The sequence below is a fragment of the Micropterus salmoides genome, unplaced genomic scaffold (assembly GCF_014851395.1).
Source record: "Micropterus salmoides isolate LMB-PRFRI ecotype aquatic unplaced genomic scaffold, ASM1485139v1 Ms_hic_scaffold_22, whole genome shotgun sequence".
In the NCBI taxonomy this organism is placed as follows: domain Eukaryota; kingdom Metazoa; phylum Chordata; class Actinopteri; order Centrarchiformes; family Centrarchidae; genus Micropterus; species Micropterus salmoides.
Window position 1 is genome coordinate 14,979,205 of NW_024041373.1, and position 19,913 is coordinate 14,999,117.

General features: G+C 38.7%; 1 protein-coding gene across 6 annotated transcripts in view; it reads right to left on the bottom strand.

Moving 5' to 3' along the window:
- The window catches only part of hpse2 (heparanase 2), a 57,302-nt gene extending 41,502 nt beyond the window's left edge, over positions 1-15,800 (bottom strand). For 3 of the 6 annotated variants that reach the window (XM_038737979.1, XM_038737978.1, XM_038737977.1), the window contains exons 1-3: positions 15,376-15,797; positions 13,210-13,364; positions 12,183-12,344 (exon numbers count right to left, since the gene is read on the bottom strand). In XM_038737979.1, the coding sequence (XP_038593907.1) occupies positions 12,183-12,344; positions 13,210-13,364; positions 15,376-15,653 (595 nt within the window). In that variant the 5' untranslated portion in view covers positions 15,654-15,797. Of the gene's footprint in view, positions 1-12,182; positions 12,345-13,209; positions 13,365-15,375 lie in introns of all 6 variants that reach the window. The other 3 variants (XM_038737976.1, XM_038737980.1, XM_038737981.1) reach the window with 3 other exon arrangements.
- Positions 15,801-19,913: the final 4,113 nt, after the last annotated feature.

The following is a 19,913-nucleotide window of genomic DNA, read 5'->3' on the forward strand; positions in this document are numbered from 1 at the left end:
TTTCCCATGCATCAGGCTATTAAAAGGACATTCGTTTGCAGGTTGCTGGCACTTGTCTCGGGGCATATTGCAAACACATGGAATTACATGTAATGTCCATCCATGATTTAAACACTCTAGGTATTCTCTCGATCAAGGAAAAACAGACACTTCTGGATCTGTGTAGGCCATGTGGAAAGAGTAAAGGAAAAAAGGCAGGCAATATGGCAATCAAGAGTTTGTTTCTGATAACTGTAAACTGACAGGTAAGACTAAAAATGTAGCCTGTAATAAATTCAGCAACACACACAAAATACAAGGTCAAGTATTTACATTCTAACAGAGCTCCTTTGTCTGAAGATACTACTCGGTGTTACATTGTAAAAAGCCTCCATGATTAAAACTGTAGAGGTTCGAAAGGTGTACCACAGGGCTTAATTCTCGGTCCTAACATTTTTTGCTGTGAATGTGAACATGAGTAATCTAATTACACGTTATTTATAGAATGATTCTTATTAGAGATACACCTAAAAAAACAAAGTACAATGCAGTGAACTAAATCACTGAAAACCACAACTGTATGACACAAAACCTTTACTGCAGTGAAGTTTAGTTGCACAGTTGGTTTTGGGCAGAAGTGGAAAGAGTACTAAAATATTCTCCTTAAGTAAACTTTTACTTAAGTACAAGTAAAAATCTGCTCAAGTAAAAGTAAAAAGTAGCTCATTTAAAATGTATGTTTTTGCTTCAGTTAGAAAATGTGGTGAAACAGATTAGACTATGGCGGGCCGCACTGGACTGTATATGAAGTCATATCCCTATTTACATTCAAAATGCTGGTAATTTTAATGGGACATCATAGGCTTTAGCATAATTAATTTATAATTAACAAAGGCCTAAGCATAATTAACTAGTTAACAGCAGGTTGACATTGCCATCCAACATAAGCAATGTCATGCACCCAAGCAAAGCCTCTTACCACATCATGAAAACTTCTTTTACCAACTACCTGTGGCACAAGCAGCGTGTGAACTACAGGGAGCAGGGGGGTGCTTGGTCCCTTTTAAAAACATGACATGTTATTTTTGCCATTCATTTCTATTTTTTCTGTATCATCATGGATCATGCGCAAAATCAGGAGCGTCGGGCTTCATCCAGCCAGAGGGAACAATCACTGACCATCCGTAGCGAAAAGGGAGTGGAAAAGGCCAGGGAGAGGAGGTCGCGGAGCGGCCCGGCGTGCTGCGGATGGTCAGTGATTGTCCTGCAATTGTGCTACTGCAGCTGGGGACTTTCCGCAGCAAAAGTCACAGTCAGTCTTGTCTGTGAGGCATGCGCAAACAAGCTCTTTTTTACAAGCTTTTTTACTCAGTAACGGATGTGATTTAAAATGTATTGTAAAAGTACAATACTTCAAACAAAACATACTCAAGTAAAAGAAAAATTACAGATTATAAAAATGACTTTAAAAAGTACAAGTACACAAAAAACTACTCAATTACAGAAAAGGGAGTAATTGTAATTTGTTACTTTCCACCTCTGGTTTTGGGGGAAAAAACACAAAACAAATGAGAATTTCATGTTTCACATAGACAGATAGCAGTAGATGAGATATAATTTAACAGACTGACAGTTCAGAAAACTGTTCAAATAATAAAGGTCTTCATGATTTAATATACAAATTTATCAACTACATTGGTGATGTAAGAATCTCATTTTATTTTACTCAAGTTGTAGTTTTGTTCAGCAGCTGACAGGCAGGTTTGGTGGTCAAACTCGGAAAGACTGTCTTTGGATGCCAAGATTTCAATTTGCTGTGCCTGGTTCATGCCAACAACGCGGCTCGCAATTTTTATAGCACTCCCTGATCTGGTTTTAATACATCATCATCAGTGTGTCGATTGTTGGCATCATTTAATCTAATGCCACAAACAATTTGCCATGAAACCCTAAAACCAAACTGAGCAGGAAGCCAATTTGCAACAATGCGTGGCTTATATAAAAGTTATTCAGATTATAACTTTTATTTTTCATAGATACCTTTAAAGGCTAGTCTTAGTTCAGTTTGCTAAGATATGTGACCACCTGTTATACAGTATGTGACCACAGACTTATATATCTTAGCATCTTACTGTCAGATGTTCCCTTTCTCTTTTTGTCAATTATTAATGATGAGTTGAAACTGGTCAAGAATGTGATTAAAAAAATGGAGAATCTACATTCTCCTCATCTCAAGTGAAAAACCAGTGGCTTTATTTTATTTATCAGTCCGTACTTAATCCACATAAAATTGTTTAATTAAAATAGATTTGTTTAGTTTATAAATAAATTATATTTTGATTTGATTTGATTTGATTTATTAGACAGTAACAAAAATAAATGCATAACAGGATGCCATCACAGTGACATTATACAGAGAATCAAATTTTAAGAAAGAAAATTTTAAGTGCTAAGAAGCAAAAAAAAGACATCACAATGAATTACTAATTTTTGTGGTGAAAGACTACAAAACCTCTCGCTTCAAAACAAATTTTTAAAATAAATATCCATTCATAAAACTGAAGGATATTCATTTTACTTCATCTTGTCAGATAATTGAAATCTCTGTTGAGTAGTTCATTGTTTGGAACCACTGTTCAAGTTCAATGTATGTATTTGATGTTCCAAAGCTTAATGCATTTGTATAAAAACTGTGACTTTCAACTCCCCAAAATTGTAGGCATTACAGCACAGCATGGTTCCAGGTTATTTCATTTAATAGTACAGTAAAGCAAATAGTCGGCCAATCAGTAATGTGTAAAAACATACACACAACTGTTAATGTTTTTTCTTTTACCTCTGCTCTTTCCAAGATCCACAATGACTGCTCATTTCCAATAATATCATCATGGATATCAACAAATGAAAGCAGATTATATTCATTCTCCCACCATCACGGCAACTGGCTGTCCAGTGGTGTTACAGTGTGAAACTTGGCAGGAGAAACTCTCATAAATCTGCATTCATCAGTGAGCTGGAGATGGACCTGGTACTGAGGCAGCTGCAATACCAAAAACTGAATCCATCACAATTCACGCCTTTGTGTTTGAGTGTGTGTGCATATTCGCTGAGGGAATTTTAAACAAAGAGATAAGGCAGACGTTGGAGAAATGAATCTCCTTCGCCCTCACAGAAAAGGGTTTAAAGATTAAGGAAAGAGTGGATAAAAAGCAGGGAGGAGTCGTATAGCAGAACTAATAGGAAGGATGGAGCATGTTTCCCACTGTTGCAAGAAAATATGTTTTGATTTTTAAATGAGTAAAAACAGAAAGTTATAACTAGAGGCCCTCTGACTATAGACAGCTGTGCCGGTTTGTTTTGATGAAAACATTTTCAAGCCATTCACAGATGTTCAGTAAATTCCCCATTCTGTGCCTGCTCCTAAAGTTTGTCTTTCCAGATTTTTAACCTTCTGTCTTCCTGTATGTCCTGTAATGACTCATTATCCTTTTTGTCAGGGACTTGGAATTCGCTTCAGTCTTCTCCATCATTGTATTATAGTGAAGGTTTTGCACATTGAAATTCTGATGTGCAAAACTGTAAAGCAACTGTAAATATTAAAATGCACACCTTTTTTTCCCTTATGTACCTGCACCATAAAATGTATAAAAAAGGCCTGCATGCGCTCAGTCCATGCGTGATTTTAACAGCTACTCTTCTTTGGCTGTGGTCTCAGGCATGTTCTTCACTGTTCCAAGTTTATCACCACAAGCTTGGCTTTCAGTTGGTTTCATCTTCTGGTGTCATTTAACACTTCTCTGTACATTTTTATTTGCTATTCACATCACTTGTCACTGATCGATCACTGCGTTCTATCACATCAATTAAAGGATTTTGTGCCGCAGCAGTGATCAGCTGATTTTACTCACGAAGCCTCCGGCTGTAGCTGCGGCTGCTTCAGGTAATTGGTTTAATCGGCTGGACGTGCAGCCTCTTTTTTCCTGTTCGTGAGTCTTTAATGTAGTTAAGTGACTTATTTAAAAAGACTCCTTACTCGTTTTATACTCGTGACTGTGATGTTTTTGGAGGTATGCGACAATTCAGTTTATTGATCGAAAGTTAACAAAATAATTTCCCGTTGTTTACTTTCAACACAAGTATCAAAAAATTACCTTAGTAGTTAGTTTCCTACCACTTTTTTGGTCACTAAACTATTTCACTCTCTCATTCAAATAATTTTTTTAAATAGCGGAGTCTTTTCCCATATAATACTACCTGTGAGGATGACCTAATTAGGATGAGGAGCGATCTGATACAATTTTATAGGCTAATCTTGCTTGTCAATAACAACAATAAAAATAATAATAGGCTACCAATCAACTACTATGGCTTTAGCAGGTGGCATTTTATGCAAGGTATTGAATGAAGTACTCTACTGGTATAGGTATCACTTTAAGGGTACTGGTTTGGTACTGGTATTGTAAAAAAAACGCCAACCAAACCAGTTAACGTTGGTAAGATTGTGTTAATAGTTGATAAAAAGGGAAAGTTAAAGCTGCAGTAGGGTTAGGGCAATGCAAAACCTTGCCTGTCTCTCACTGCTGCTTGTATCATTCCGTCAAGCCCCTCCCACCATTTCCACAGGAAGGAGCTGGTTGCCCTTCAAAGCCTCATCTCTCCTGGGGCTTGCTCTCAACAGCAGGGGCCTCGCAAGGACCCCTGTCCCTATCACTACAACTTGTCTTCTCAAAGACGGCCCTCCAGTGCTCAGTGGTCCCCGGGCAGAGCGCCCCAAGCTACAAAGGCAGCTGCAGCCGTCTAGCAGCGGGTTGACACCACACACACCACCAATTATTCCCCATCATCATGCCTCTTTGCAACTCGTCGATACAAGCACCATGGCATCATACTGAGCTCGAAGCTCCGTGTGGAGCCAAGCCGTGTTCACACACGTTTTGTACTATACGCTGTTGTTGGCAAAGGAGGAATGGGCAGTTCTTTCATTGCTAGCGGTTGTGTCTTAGCCACTGTGTTTGCAAAGCTCGTCCTCAAGCCGCATGCTGAAGATACTGAGCTTGACTGAGTGAGAGCATGTGCAAGGAGTGGGGCTGTGCAGCGTGTGCACGAGCAGTGATTGACATGGCGTTAGAGACTCCTCCTGGCACTGATTGGTTGTTCTGATTCGGTTGCATTGGATTCTTGCAAATGCCATTAGGAGCAAGAGGATGAGTCAGAGGAATCAGATTATTTTCATAGATTAACTATCTCATGTACTACTGTCAGTGTGTAGTACTGCATTAAGGTCCGACATGCTAAACATCCACTGTGAGCTGCAGATTTGTCCAACATGAAGGTACCACCTCAGACCCAGTGCCAGAATGAGCATCGTGGAGGTCAGCACATTTGGTTCAAAATTAAATTTAGTTCAACTTTAGCTACAAAAACTGGTGGAAAATCAGGGCAATGCACTCCACTCTGCACTTGTGCAGCTATAATGGCCTTGCTCTGTTGCACTTGCAAGTTTGTTGTGAAAGCAGGGTTACATTAGCATTGCTTCACACTTTTTTTCTTTACTGTCGTTCTTCTCAGGTTTCCTTTCAATAGAGCCCTGCGGCTCTCAATGAGAGGCTTCTGGCTGTGATTGCTGCACTTCTGTGTCAGTTCAAAGAGAGGGGTTCAGGTATTAGTGTCTGATGTACTCTCAGCAATGTCTACTTGAACCTAACAACTGATTAGACACTGTAAACATTTGTGTCACTTGATACTACACACGTGAGATCAGCCTAAGCGAGAGAGAAAGAGGAGATCAAATCATGACGTCAGGCTGCATGCCATTTACCTGATCATGAAGCCAACTTTTGACTCATCTAACATTAAAATAATGATCTTTAATTGCCCCTAATGTACCAATAAAAGTATAACTTCATGGATCATGGTGTGTTGTGTCAACCAACCTCCTGTGCCCCTTTGTTACAGTCTATTAAAATTTAAGTCCTCTTGCAACACATAGCCAGGGTGGCTTCCTGTGCTCTGGGGTCTGCAGGAGTATCCATTGATTGCAAGCATTGCTACATTTACTCTCACATGCATAATTCCTTTGGTGTGTAGGACAATCCATTCAGATTTGTAAAATGATAAGTCATGAATGGAAGTCTGAAAATGTCTTACGTTTTGCATTGATCTTCATTGGACCCTCTTACCCTGTGTTCATTCTCCACTAAGCATCTGTAGACCTCAGCAAGGTTTACAATTGTGCCATCATCATATATGATGATAATGATCTTTGTACAAAAAGCTATAAATATCAGGACTATGTTTGAATGCTCCTTTTATGCTTTTAGTTTTAGTTTTTCTTTCCATGAACCTGGCTCAGTCTTGTTAAAATCCTGCTCATCTCCCATCTAGGTTACTGCCTTCCTAAGGAGATGTCCTACTTAGCCCCACCATCTCATCCAGATGGCTAAAATAACTGGCCCTGCAGCAACATTACCTCAGTGTCCAAACTGTGAATCAACCCAAAAATAAAAGTCACAAATAAAGCTTTGCAGCTAGAGGGCCTTATTTATGAGGCTGCTTGTACTAATACAACTGAATATTCTTGAAAGTTATTTTCTGTTTATTTACTGTGAAGGAACTCCAAATGTTAAATACGATGTATGTATTTTGGCATTTATCTACCATATAACATTGTGTAAGCACAATGATGCCTCTTTTTCTGTAGTGTAGCCATTTACAGCTAGACACATGAACAGACAGAAACAGATCTTTGCTCCAATGGGTTAACCTATGCATGCTCTTGAAAAATCTAAGAAAACATTTTAAGACAAATCCTTGATACTTCAAACAGCAAAACCAGTTTCCTATTCAGTGTCTCACGAGCAGCTGCAGACCTTGTAACTGAAAACATCCTATGTTTGACTCTTGCTTCTCCAGTTTCTCTGTTTTGGGAAGATTTTCTTCTTGTCCGTGTTCGCAAATATTCATCGGCCGGTATAGGAATTCCTAAATTGAGTTGTGTTTATCCTTTGAGCCTTAAACACACGGACGAGGCCTTTGAGGTCACAAGTTGAACGGATTGACTGCCTCATTCTCTGAGGTGTCAAATAAACATAGGACTTTCACATGAAGTCACAATATACACAGCTAAACTAACAGTAAACACGATAGAGAAAATGAGGGAGAGGTGTTAAGTTGTGGAGAAGAAGGAACTGATTGCTGATAGAGGGATATACTCCTGCAGAGAGACATGAGAAGACGCTGACTATGACCTTGTCTGAGCTTGGGGGAATTTCTCAACTTAATTCCCCTGCTGAATGTGAGTGTTGGCTCAGAGTGGCCCCATTATTGATATGTCTAACAAGCCTAGGTCAAAGGTCAGACAGTGGTGAGTGGAAAAGGATGGAGCAAGACTGTTAAAGGTCCTTTAAACACCACCTGCCTTCACGCACACGCACACACAGTGAATCTTGGCTGATTGTTACCAGACGATATTTAAACATATCCCTAGTACCTATGTACCCCTGTTACTCTCCACCACAGAGATGAGAGGGCTTTGCACAGATTCTAGTTCACACAACATGCTGGGAGTGTAATAATAAGGCAGTAACAAACATGTTGACACTTCCAGGACTTTTCCAGCATCATCAGAGCTTATTCTGGCGAGTTATTTCCAAACTGAAACAGTCAATGCATGTTAAATTCCACTTGAGACAACTTTTTTACCATAAAAAAGAAAAACAGCAGCTTCCACCTTCACAAACAATCTCTGAAAAATGTCCTTCAGACTTTTGAAACAACATCTCGCAGGTGGCAGACCTGCAGCTTGTGTCTGTGCTTAGAAGACTGAGAGTTGTGAGAACAGTAAATTGGCCTTGGGGAAATAAAAGTTCTGCTTGCCGCCCCAGCCGAATCGAAAACTACGGCACCTGTTAAAAAACAGCATGGCTCTCTTTCTCTCATCTACCTCTTAATAGCAAACATCACACAAGGAGCTTTTTTAAAAGACAAAAGTCTCTATAGGGCCCTAATCAATCAGTTAAATGATGTCTAGTATGTGGGAAAGTAACATTCAGCATTGATTCATTATCATCATAAGTTTTACTGCATCAATATTTTCAACTTATATTTCATTTCAATATTTACAGTCTGCGCAATAGTAGAATAGATAAGTAACTGTGCATACTTTATTATCAGTACATCATTACCATGTTTATTTTTTCTTGACTATCACAAGAAGACTGGCAGCCTCTGTAGACCTCCATGCTGCAGCTGAGCAAAGTGAGCAAGCGGTAGTGGTAACATCCCTTTTGTGACAGGAAGCAGCAGGGTTTATGGGAAATGTGGTCATAATTTTGAGGAACATTAGCACTATACCACATGTGTGACACAGAGAGGCCAGTTGTCACTACCATGGTTTTATTAGTTTACAGTTGTTTTAACAAACAACAATTCCAATAATAATGGTATGATGATGTCGAGCTAGGGCAAAACAACAAGAAATTATTATTTCATTATTATAAGACTAGATATTCTAATTTTTAATTCTGTCTTTTCAGAGGTCTTGAAGGTGGTGTGATAGTCATCTGATACAATTCTATGTACTTATATGACTGCAACTGCTAAATGAAATATATAATTCATGCCTCTACCTTCCTGGCCATCATATCCACATTAATAATGAGTTTGCCTGTGCTGTTTCTCAGAAATATTGTTTATGCGAACACCATCTGACAACAACCCAAAAATATCATCACATAATCACTATAAGAATGTTGATCAAAATATATTTGGTTGAGGAAAACTGCAAAAGTATAATGTAGATATTTTAAAATGCTGGGTCTTCATGGGACAACCATATGTTCGTGTGGCCACAAATTTAAAATCTACAAGTGCCTTTTAGCACAGTTACAACACTACAAAATTAATGATAGAGTGCTGTACTTCATGACTCCTGAACTGAACTTGTGAACTGAGCCCTCACACGAGGTCCAAATACTTCTTCTATGTATTTGCCTACTTTGATAAATGCAACACGGCCATGTTTTGACTGTTGCACTCGAGACTATTTGAAAATACACTGCTGATACATGTTTTTCGCCTCTATAACTCACACAGCAACACACATAGGGTCACTTTGTTCCAGAGAAGCGAAACCTTCTGAAACATGGAAAACACATTGCAGTCCCACTCCTGAGAGGCCACTGGTTCTCCATGTATAATGACCAAACATATCAGTGACAGATTCAATGGGGTTCAATTGAGGTAGATTTGGCTTCTCTGTTTTAGGTAATCTATCAATGTCTTTTCAAAATGCAAGGCCAAATACTTCATATTGCTCTGGATTTACAGGGAACATGGTGTGCAAATTATCTTATTTAAACTTTTAACTATTTAAAGCACAATATGTAGTATTTTTATCTTAAAAAAACATCTTCAAAAAAATGTTGGTACACTGACTTGTAATAGTGTGAACTGTGTCTCTGTCAATGCCCCTCCGGGCCTGGACCGCCTACTATTGCACTGTGAAAAATCTGTCTTTGGAAGAAGCTAGATGGGCATTGTCAGAAAGGGTGCTCCTATCGATCGGTCTCCGAACGTAATCGGCCGAGGTCGTATTCGTTGTAAAACTGTTTAAAAAACCGTAGCAGTGTTCTCCTGTATTTTCCGTTCTCTCCTGGTATATGCCCATTTAATGTTTCCTTGTAAATCTCCCATATTTTTAACCTTTATAAAATCATATAAAAACCTGCTGGCCGTATTTAAAGTGTTTGCAACTCTCTCCTCTGGTAAAGTCTGTGGCAGTATGCCTATGTAAAAGATGTAGACTGTGCTTCTTGCACAAAGATTTAATAAATGAAAATAACCCACTGAAATAATATTAGGCCTATACTAGTGGTAAACTAGGCTATATGAAATTATAATGAAAATATTAAGTAATATTAAAAATATACTAACAGTATAATATGAAATTGTACTTATAACATACAACATTTAATAACATTGTACTTTTATTTATTTAATGAGATTTTCAAATCTCATTGATGACAGTTATGACTCCTCTCTGTATCCCACTCTGCCTCTCTCTACCCCCTAAAGCCCACAGTACCTGTCTGAGCTCTCCAGAACAAAAAGCTTCTACTTCAGAGTTTATCATTGACTGGTGATGCCTGTGCTCCTTAACCTCCTAAATATTTTGGCTACAGCCTTTTTGATTGCAGTTTTTATAGTTGTAAAGTAAATTTATAAAGATGCTGTTTATTCTGTTTTTGTAGTTCATTTCACAGGAAAGCTATATTTGTTAAGCTATAACATGTTAGAAGTAACCAGGCAAAGGTTTCTATGGTTTGAGTCTCTAAGACAGAGGGGGTGGAATTTGTTGCCCATGTTTCCTGCCAATAAAATAAACAGTGGTCATTTCATGATACTTTATCGTCTATTAATACTTAATACATTGTTTTAGGACTAATTAAATAAATATAAAGTATATTGTATAATGCCACATGATAAATAAATTGCTTCAAATAGACCCAGTGATCGGTGATTAGTGATCGGTATCGGCCAATACTGCTTTCAGCAATCGGTGATCGGGCCAAAAAATCCTGATCAGAGCACCTCTGATTGTCAGTTTGGATATCATGGCAGAGGCTGCAAAGGCCAAGTGACCGAGCAAGGGACAGGGTGGCAAGCTAGCCAACAAAGCTAATCAGCAGCTGACGCAAGAGCACTTACAGTAATGTTACCGATGTCCAAATATGTTATCTAGTAAGTTTGCTAACATTAACTTGAGATTTATAGCTAGCAACAGAGTGACCGAGCAACATTGTGTAACTTATCAACCATAAAATAACAGCTGCTGGGGAGTGGGACCCCAGGCAAGTGGGCAACATAAAAGGGCTCAGCAGCCTCTATGGACATAACGTTAGCTAATGGCAGAGGCAAAGAGACCGAAGAGGACGATGACAGAGGAAGCACAGAAGAGAAAAAGGGAGTGATCAAGCAAGAGGCTCCTGGACAGAGAGAGAGCTTTGTAAAAAAAAAAAGTCTGCAAGACAGACGACAAGCTGGCATTTTTTCTGTTGGACTAGTAAGAAATATTGCTATGGCTTTTGTTGTGCCACTTGCTTGATGTTTGGCTGTGTTAGCAAATGTGTCCACTTGCTAGTTTTTGATCATAAGTAATGTAATCATAACAAATGCATTTGCACAGCTATGTTAATTTAGCAGTGAATTACACTTAGTAGAAATGCCAAATAACACCAAATGTTACATAATGTTGCTTTAAATCCTTTGTAAGTATGACTTTTCACATAGCAAAAAAATAATGTATTCTCTTTGACTGGGTTGTTGGTCAATTCCCAAGTACACAATGATTTTTCCAAGCGCTCTTTGGCTTTCAGGACTAACTTTCTGGGTGGTTCTCTGTTCTGGAATAAAAACGCTGCCCACCCACTGTCTCTTCAAAATGCTAAAGAGGATGGATAGGAAGTATGAGTGTTTCTGTCCGAGTAGGCCACAGAGAAGTAAACTTTTAATAGCATAAGAAATGTTTGTTTAAAATAGAGGTTTAAGTCACACTGTTACGTTTCAATTACTTCCTTTATTTTCTTATGTCTTTGGTTTAGTCTTATAGCCTTAAAGTATTTTCTCTATCAACCAACTAACTTTGGACTTTTCACCCCTGTAAAACCACACAAAGAGTGTTAACTGATCATTTCTAACACTGTCTCTTTAGGCAACTCCCTGGCAAGCGCAGGTTTATGGACAATTCCAAAAACGGCCGCAATTCTAACAGAGAAATCCAGAAAACCCTTATTTTCTCTCTTCTCCAGCAGTTCCTCATTTCCATCTGAGTCAATCACAGTAAGAGATAAGAAATGCAGCCCACCCAAAATGAGGACTCCAGAGATCCCTCTGCGGTCAGGTTGAGTTAACTGTAAAGAGTGAAAATGTCAGTGCTTTGTTTACTAGTCTCTGCTGCTGCACCCCTCTATCCATCCCCACATTCCTCCTTTACAAATTACATTTGTCATTCTGAAAACTGATGGTTTCCATTGGCATGCTTTGAACCTTGTGTGCCAGCACATTTGTTTGTGCACATATGCATGTGGATGATTGTGTATGACCTGCAAAGTCCAGACTATGCTATATGAACAAGGACATGTTTCTTATGGTATGAGCACGCATCAAAAAAGACAGAACCTATATTTGTGTGTGTGATCTCCTACCTGTTATTGTAATATTGCTGTAGATGTTAGACAGCTGCTCTTTCAACAGGACAAGCTGTGTGGTGGCAGCCTTCTCCCTCTGCAGTTCCAGCATTATGTCAGGATGGCTGGCCACTTTGCAGCCCTTCTGTTTGTCCAATGCAATGTCACTGCGCACTATATCTGCAAGCCGCAGATGGAGGAAATTAATGCTATTTTAATATTTCTGGTCAGGGAATATATTTGAACAATATAATACTTATGTTATGCTATTTTCAGCAATAAGTATTAAGAATCACAAAACTTAATTAAAAAAAACACTTGTTTGTTTTACATTTTGATTTGAAAGTAAAGCCTGCACCACCTGTTGAAACCTAAAAGGTTTCATTTCAACACACATTTGTGTCATGTTTGTAACAGATTAAATATATGCAGTTGAAAAGAAACACACCTGATATACCAAGCTATATAATAAAACATCCTAGCTTCCTCCAGTATAGCCCATGGCCTACACTCAGGTGGCATTTAATTAGCACCTTAACTAAAACTAATACTGCCTATCACAAGAGCCCTACAATAAGCCATAGCTTCCTGAAGGTTATACTTTCCATGTTTTGTCTGAAGCTGTTATTCAACTTCATAGTCATTATGGAGACTAGTGTTTTATACTGAGGTGTTTCTAATACAGTGGACACCTCATTTAGTGAGGCTAAATATTTGAAGCATCTCCCTAAAACAGTTTTATCAACTCCTGAACATTTTAACCTTCATGAAAATAGGATTCATTGTAGGACGGTTAGTTTTAGCTAGGTGCCCCTGATAAACTGGAAACTTACCTACTGTATTTTACAAGGAAATTGACGCTGTGTAAAATATATAAACAACGTAACCTCTTCGGTGGTGTGGGGGTGTAGGCCTACTCAGTGCGTCTGATACACAAAACACGGACGGGCGAGGAACAGACGCAACACCTCCCGTAAAAGACATCGAAATAGACTAGGTTACACATTAAGGAAAGGAGAAGAGGGGAAATGTCAGGTCTAATCACCGTCTTCGTAGTTCTTCAGATAGTAGTCTGGTCCTGGGCCCCTGAACTTTGCAAGGTTCTTCTGGTTGTTGAAGTGCAGGAAGTCGGTCCGCTTTCCGCCAAAACGCAGAAAGGCTGGCGATAGGCCGCGCGCCAGGGTCACGAGCCGCTTGGAGCTGCGGACACACAGGACAGAATGACACTCACGTGAGAAATATTAAGTGGCTTGATACAGTGCGCTATTAAAATGTTATCTGCGTCTGTCGCCGCAGTGCATAGTCACGGTCATATTTCGGAGGTGCAGAAACAGCTCGGACAAACGATAAAGCGAGTCGGTCTTCTTTCTTAACTGTTGCAATATTAATTCTGTTCAGTTTTACTTCAGACCTATAGTTCAAATATGTTCAAATGTGAGTCTAAAGCTACAAATGAAGTCATGTCACGTTGCTGTAGCTATTAAAGCATCGTAGGCCTCGCACAAAACTTCTGTCCTGCCCCTCAGCGGGCCCGAGACACAGGCAGCGACTTCAACGTCATCTGCCACCCGGTGAAAAGGGCATCAGGAAGCAGGTTCAGTAGTACAACCTGAGGAACGCAGGGATGAAACAACACACATGATGTTTGGAGGATGAACGGGTTTGCGCTTCAGAGAGATATGAAATTAATATTTTCAGCTGTTACAAACTACTAAAAACGAAGTGCCCTTTACTTACTTTTTGGTGTAAATGAAAACATATAATTAATTATCACTGATAACAAATGTGATATTAATAAAATAATACTATTATCCAGCTTTGTCTACAAACTGAAAAATCACTTAAAAATAAAGGTTTAGCTGTAGGTGTAACCTATTAATCAAGTAAATGTGCGCATGAAGGTTTGATGTTTTGAAAAACGAATAAAAGTAGCCTACATGAAGGACGTTTTATTCTGTAATTGACTGCATTTTTCATTACAGCCTACGTGGCATACGGCTAAAGCTCCACGCAATAAAATGACAGAGGATTCATAAAGTGACTGCCGACAGGCCTGCAGACTAACTGTACACACAGCTCGCTGTTTACAGCCTAATCACCCATTACTCAAATTGAAGCTGATGATGGTAATAATATATTAATTATGAAAAGACTGACCAATAAACAACTAACCAGAACAAGGTTGTAAAGGACGTTATGTGAGAGACACAAAATGTGAATGTGGTGGAAGTGAACATTTAAAATGTTACCATGCATTTATTGTAGAATATTAAAACGGCTTAGCATCGACCTTCTTTTATTATGAGGGGAAGATTTGGGCACACAGTAACGCATGCTCTCCACATTTTTGGTCAGTAAATGGTCTCCAGTTCATGAAATGCACTGTACAAAATGATGTAATAGTTTGCCATATAGATCAAGTTCTGTAGATTAAATTTTAAATACCTGACGATTATACAATGTGATTTAGAAGCTGAACAAAACAATGTGACTGAATAAAATGTCTGATACCAACAATTCCAATCCGGGCATGACAAGCCATTAGTCTTGCCTATGTTGTGAACTAAAAAGTCAATTATAAACATCCATGAAAAGTGTTTTGCTTAGTTTTGAGTTTTAAAATGTCACAATTCATAATCCATGGTCAAAACAGTGTTGCAGGTTACAGGCACATAATGTGCATCTCTGACATTTTGGCTGTTCTGAGAAATGAGGTAAAAAAAAGACAACTGAATGCAAGTCGCTCTGCATATTTGAAAAGTATTGAAACAACATGGAAGCAACAACATGGAAGTGAAATTAGATTTTATTTTTTTGTCGTTTTAAGATATGAAATGATTAAAAACTTGTTACATGGATATTTTGTATTGTAGACGTGACGGGTAAGGGTCACACAATTGTGTCTAATGTCAGTAGACACACTAACAGCAACAATAAGCCCGAAATGGATAGCCTTTGAAATTATCGTTCACTCTCAAAGTTGCCTCATTAAATTATCTGATTTGGACTTTACCAGTCTCGATGAAAATCATTGTGTAATGTGGAGCATTGGACCACTCAGCGCGCTGAGTGAGGAAGAAACGTGCTGGCTCACTCCATGACAATTCAGACAACGTGGCTGCGTGCGTAACGAAAAAGAACCACCAAACATTTTGGAGGTGGACGCCTATACAGATCGATGTTGTTGGTGAGGAGTAAAAGTCTTTGGTACCTCAGAAAGTCCAGCCAGCCGTCCTTGATGATCGAGGGATCCAGCTGCAAAGAAAGGAAATTGTCGTTGAGGACTTTGATCGGACTGCGGGTGTTGACATCCAGGAGAACCAGCGTCCTCTCCATGAAGCCCGGTCGCTTCCCACTGGCTGCAGGTCTCTGGTAAGAGGAGGAAGAAGAAGAGTAGGAGGAAGAGAGCACCGACTGCACCACCAAAGTAGCCAAAGATGCCAGCCACAGGGAGGACCATGGCAATACGCACGGTGGGGATTTGGGCATCTTCTTGGTTTGGAGAGCAGGCAGATCAGTGCGCGTAATGAGGCGTAAAGGTGAGAAGAAGAGGAAGAAGGAAAAAACAACTAAGCAAACTCTTCTGCCGCGAAGTTCGATTGTGGTTCTTTACCTCGGTCTCATCGATCTGGGTCTGTCTTCCTGTCTAGCTGTCTCACCCCCTCTTGCCCCCCGCCCCTCTGAGGATTTTTGGGAGCTGCTCAGAAGAGCGCACGCCCCGAGCCAGCCTTCCCGGTTGTGAGAGCCAGAAGCTGGTAGGAGGAGAGGAGGCAGCACCGCCCCTCTAAGGTTCTCTGAGGTATGAGTACAAACTGCTCAAAAGTCATTTTCTCAGCTCATATGGCTAACAGCAGTTTAAGATGAAGAAGTGGGGACGCATTGTCGTCTGAATATTGAATTTTCTAATTCAATAAACATTGATATTTTTCTTAACTCATGTGTGAAATACAACAACAATCAAAACAGAATTTTGCAGAAAACCAAAGTTGAATCCAGCAATAAGGTGACACCGAAAAAGTGCTTACTTTCAACAAGTAGCTGCTCATATGTAGGCCTACATGTTGTCAGGTCACTATGATGATGAAAAGACATATCTTGACAAAAATGAGTGAGCCATGTTGGCTGACGCACCGACAATTCATGTTGTAAAGATAACAATCTGTAATTTAAAGATAATTACTCAGATGAAGAAAACATGATTAAGAGTAAAATGTATACAATACTAAAAAAAATAACTACATATTGTGTAATTAAAGGCTGCGCGAAGGCCTAACCGGGGATGTAGTTACGGGGTTAACTCAGATTTACCGACTATGCATGCATTATGATGGCATAAACTCAAATCATACACATGGAAAGGGATCACTGACTAAAACCCATTGTTTCCCATTTTCAAAAACTATCGCAATTTTCAGTGTCCAGCCACATTGTAAATTAAATGTCCTAACAGAAAAATGGATGTTGTTTCGCCTACAAGAATCCTCCACAGTCCAAGAGAACAAAAGAAGGCCTGCTTCAAAGCAAGAAAAGCTTGTCAGCAGGATATGTGATGTTCCTGAGTACTGTAGAGGCTTCGATTGTTTTGAGAAACAACTCATTGATTGCACATTTTTAAAAACAATGACATTTGGAGATGGCAACGTGAACAGCTTTGCCCGTTTTCAAAAACGTTCAGAACCAATTCGGCATTTATGTTCCTACACATGCATGGAACTCACCTATAAACGCTTTATGTGACTTTTCTCTCCAGATGTTCTCGGGCCTCTGGTGAGCAAGACACCGAACAAAGTGCAGTCTATTGTGATTTCTCCAAAGTCTCATCAGGCAGTCGGTGTGGCTCTGAGTGGTCGTTTAAGGTCACTGCTGTCTCACAGATGGGCAGCAAACTACATGAGAAGAAAATGTAGAAGACCGGTTTAATCTTTTTATCCCGGCCTACAGCACCTACTCACGAACACATTAAACCGCACAATTATCAAAGGTGTTAACTTTTCAGGTTTTACGCACAGAAGTTCTCATTATACGCATTAAACTAATCCAGCAGGCTAAAAATGGTGCTGTTAAATCTTCAACTAAACTTGAAAAAGCAGCTCCGGGCCACCCCTCAGTGCCAGATACATTTTGAAACAAAGACACAAATAATAAACGGCATATATAGTATCTAATATGTCTGTTATCCAGCAGTGCCTTTTCTTCTTTATCTGTCCTATAATAAGCAGGTTCAGATCAACAGAAAACCAAGCGAATGCTGCTTCATGTTGTCATTTTGGCCCAGCTAGACATCATAGTTAACATGTGGTTTCAATATAAGCCAAGCTATTTAATTTTTATATAGCCTATTTATATTGGCTACGAGTTCTTCAGTTAGCTCTTATATATTAGACTGTGCTATGAGACATCCGGCGTGTCATTTTTGGGGGGATGTTTTTCTAAGAAAAGTAAAAACAAACGAAACATCAGTATAATTGTATATTATTTCAGAAGGGCATTACATGTGCGTCTTCTCGATTATGGTGTGTTTAATTTGGAGCATTTCTATAGACTATTCAATAAGATATTATTAATTAAAAGGTATTTTATGTTGTTTGTTGAGAATTTCGCAGCAGCTTCATAATCGACTGTAATGGAGGAGCTGCTGAAATAAAAGTTTTTAATTGCTTTTGGGCAACAGCACCAAGACGCTCTGCACACATGTAGCTGAACACCAGCAGAATAGTTTAATGAATTACATGGGGGAAAGGGAAAATAAACTAAGTAGTTTTAACCTTGTAAATTTAGGTTCAGGCAAGAATGTATTCCAACAGTCTATTTTGAATAAAATTCTTTGATGTAACGAAAATCTTCTTATTCGTGTGAAACATGTTCAGTGAGGAAACACAATCTACATGGTGGCCTAAATAAACCAGTTCTTCGAACAAGCCAAATAATCCACTTAACTTTATAGGTTAATCAATTGAAGGTGGACTCATACAAACACTTATATAAAATAAAAAGGGGAACACTTGGGCTCAGCTGCTTCTGTTGTGTGTGGTCTTCCTACCGTTTTGTTCAGTAAGCGATTATTATGAGTGTTGATTAAATTGACCAAATAATTATGAAATGATTTGGGTGTATGTTAGGGATACCCATGCAAATGTTTTTACATTATATCATCGAATTTGGGCTCTGTAACAATAACTATCTTTCATTGTGGAATTGTGAATGGGGAAGACCATTAACTGACAAATATTGATCAACTAACAGTAAGAGAGTATTATTATCAATGATTAATTTAAGAGGCTACTTAATTATAGTATGACACCCTAAAAGGGTTTTTTAAAACGTCCTAAAGGAAAATACGTTTAGCCAAACACAGAAACGTTCTGTAGAGCACCATATGTCATGTTCGTTGGGAATTTTACTATTTATTTGGCGTTTCAGTTAAAACAATTAAAACCATCGACATATAATACCTGCCATGACAACCTGTATGTCGACAGAAATAATGCAGATTTAAATTTTTATAAAGAATAGCCTATATTCTCTGGCAAGTTTTTTGTAGATTTTCCAAAAAAATTGTTTAGCCAACAAATTCATCAGAACATAAATTATTGTGTTATCTGAGATCTTAAAATGTACTGGAGTGGTGTTCTCGTACGTTATCGTTTTTCCTTGCAGTGCAGGCAAGATGAAAATAAAGTAGGCTAATCATTATTTCACTGGTGGTCCTCGGAGCCCATGTTGTTTTGCTCTCTTGTGCAAAGTCTTTTTCTTTTCTCCAAATGCTATGGTGTGGATGATGGAGAGCAGAGAGAGTGTTTAAGTGTTTAAGATGTGGCAGGACTCCTCTCACCTTGTAAACCCGACAGGCTGTTGTCATCGAACTCAACTGTATTAGGGCTTCACGGTATTTTCAAGAGCATTTGATAAATCCAGTAAATAATAATAATAATAATAATAATAATAATAATAGAAGAAGAAGAAGAAGAAGAAGAAGAAGAAGAAGAATAAGAATGATAATAATAATAATAACCTATTTTTCTGTTGGGACTTCAATGTGTTATCTTCGGTTTTGGTGACCTTTTACTGAATTAATATTTCCTATTCCCTATCCTAACACTGACATATTGCTATACTTTATGCATCGTAGTCCTATTAATAGGTCGGTCTTTATGATACATGGGATAAAAGTTTTATATGATAGCCCATTTTTAAAGCTGCACGATCAAAATGTGTTCTTCTAAAATGTGTTGAGTGATTGCAAGTCTTTTATTTCTTAAAGATGCGAATTCTGAAAACGAAAGTGTTGATTTTTTTAGACAAAGATGTAAATCCACGCACATTATCCCATGTATTTCTGAGTCTGAAGTCTGCTAGGCTATTTGTAGTCCTTCTCAGAATAGGAAGCACTGAAACGGGTGATAATACTGCCATCTAGTGGGGAAGTCAAAAGTATGCACCTCAGCTGTGTAATGTTGCTGCACACACAAAACCAGGCTCCGTTCCTTAAAACTCGGCTATACATGACCGACATGATGTATGTGGTGAGCCTCTACATAATGCATTTGCATGTGGTTTTTCCCCTGTATTTTAATTTTGGTTTTGATATTAATGGAATATCCGTCTAATATTTAGCTTATTAAGGAGTTTCTATGGTTGTAAGCTTTGTTTGATCCCGTGCATAACACATTAATCATTCATTATCGGGCATTTCCTGTCTTCTATTTTTAGAAAGTGGCAGAAACAGTATAAGACAGGCCTACGTCACGG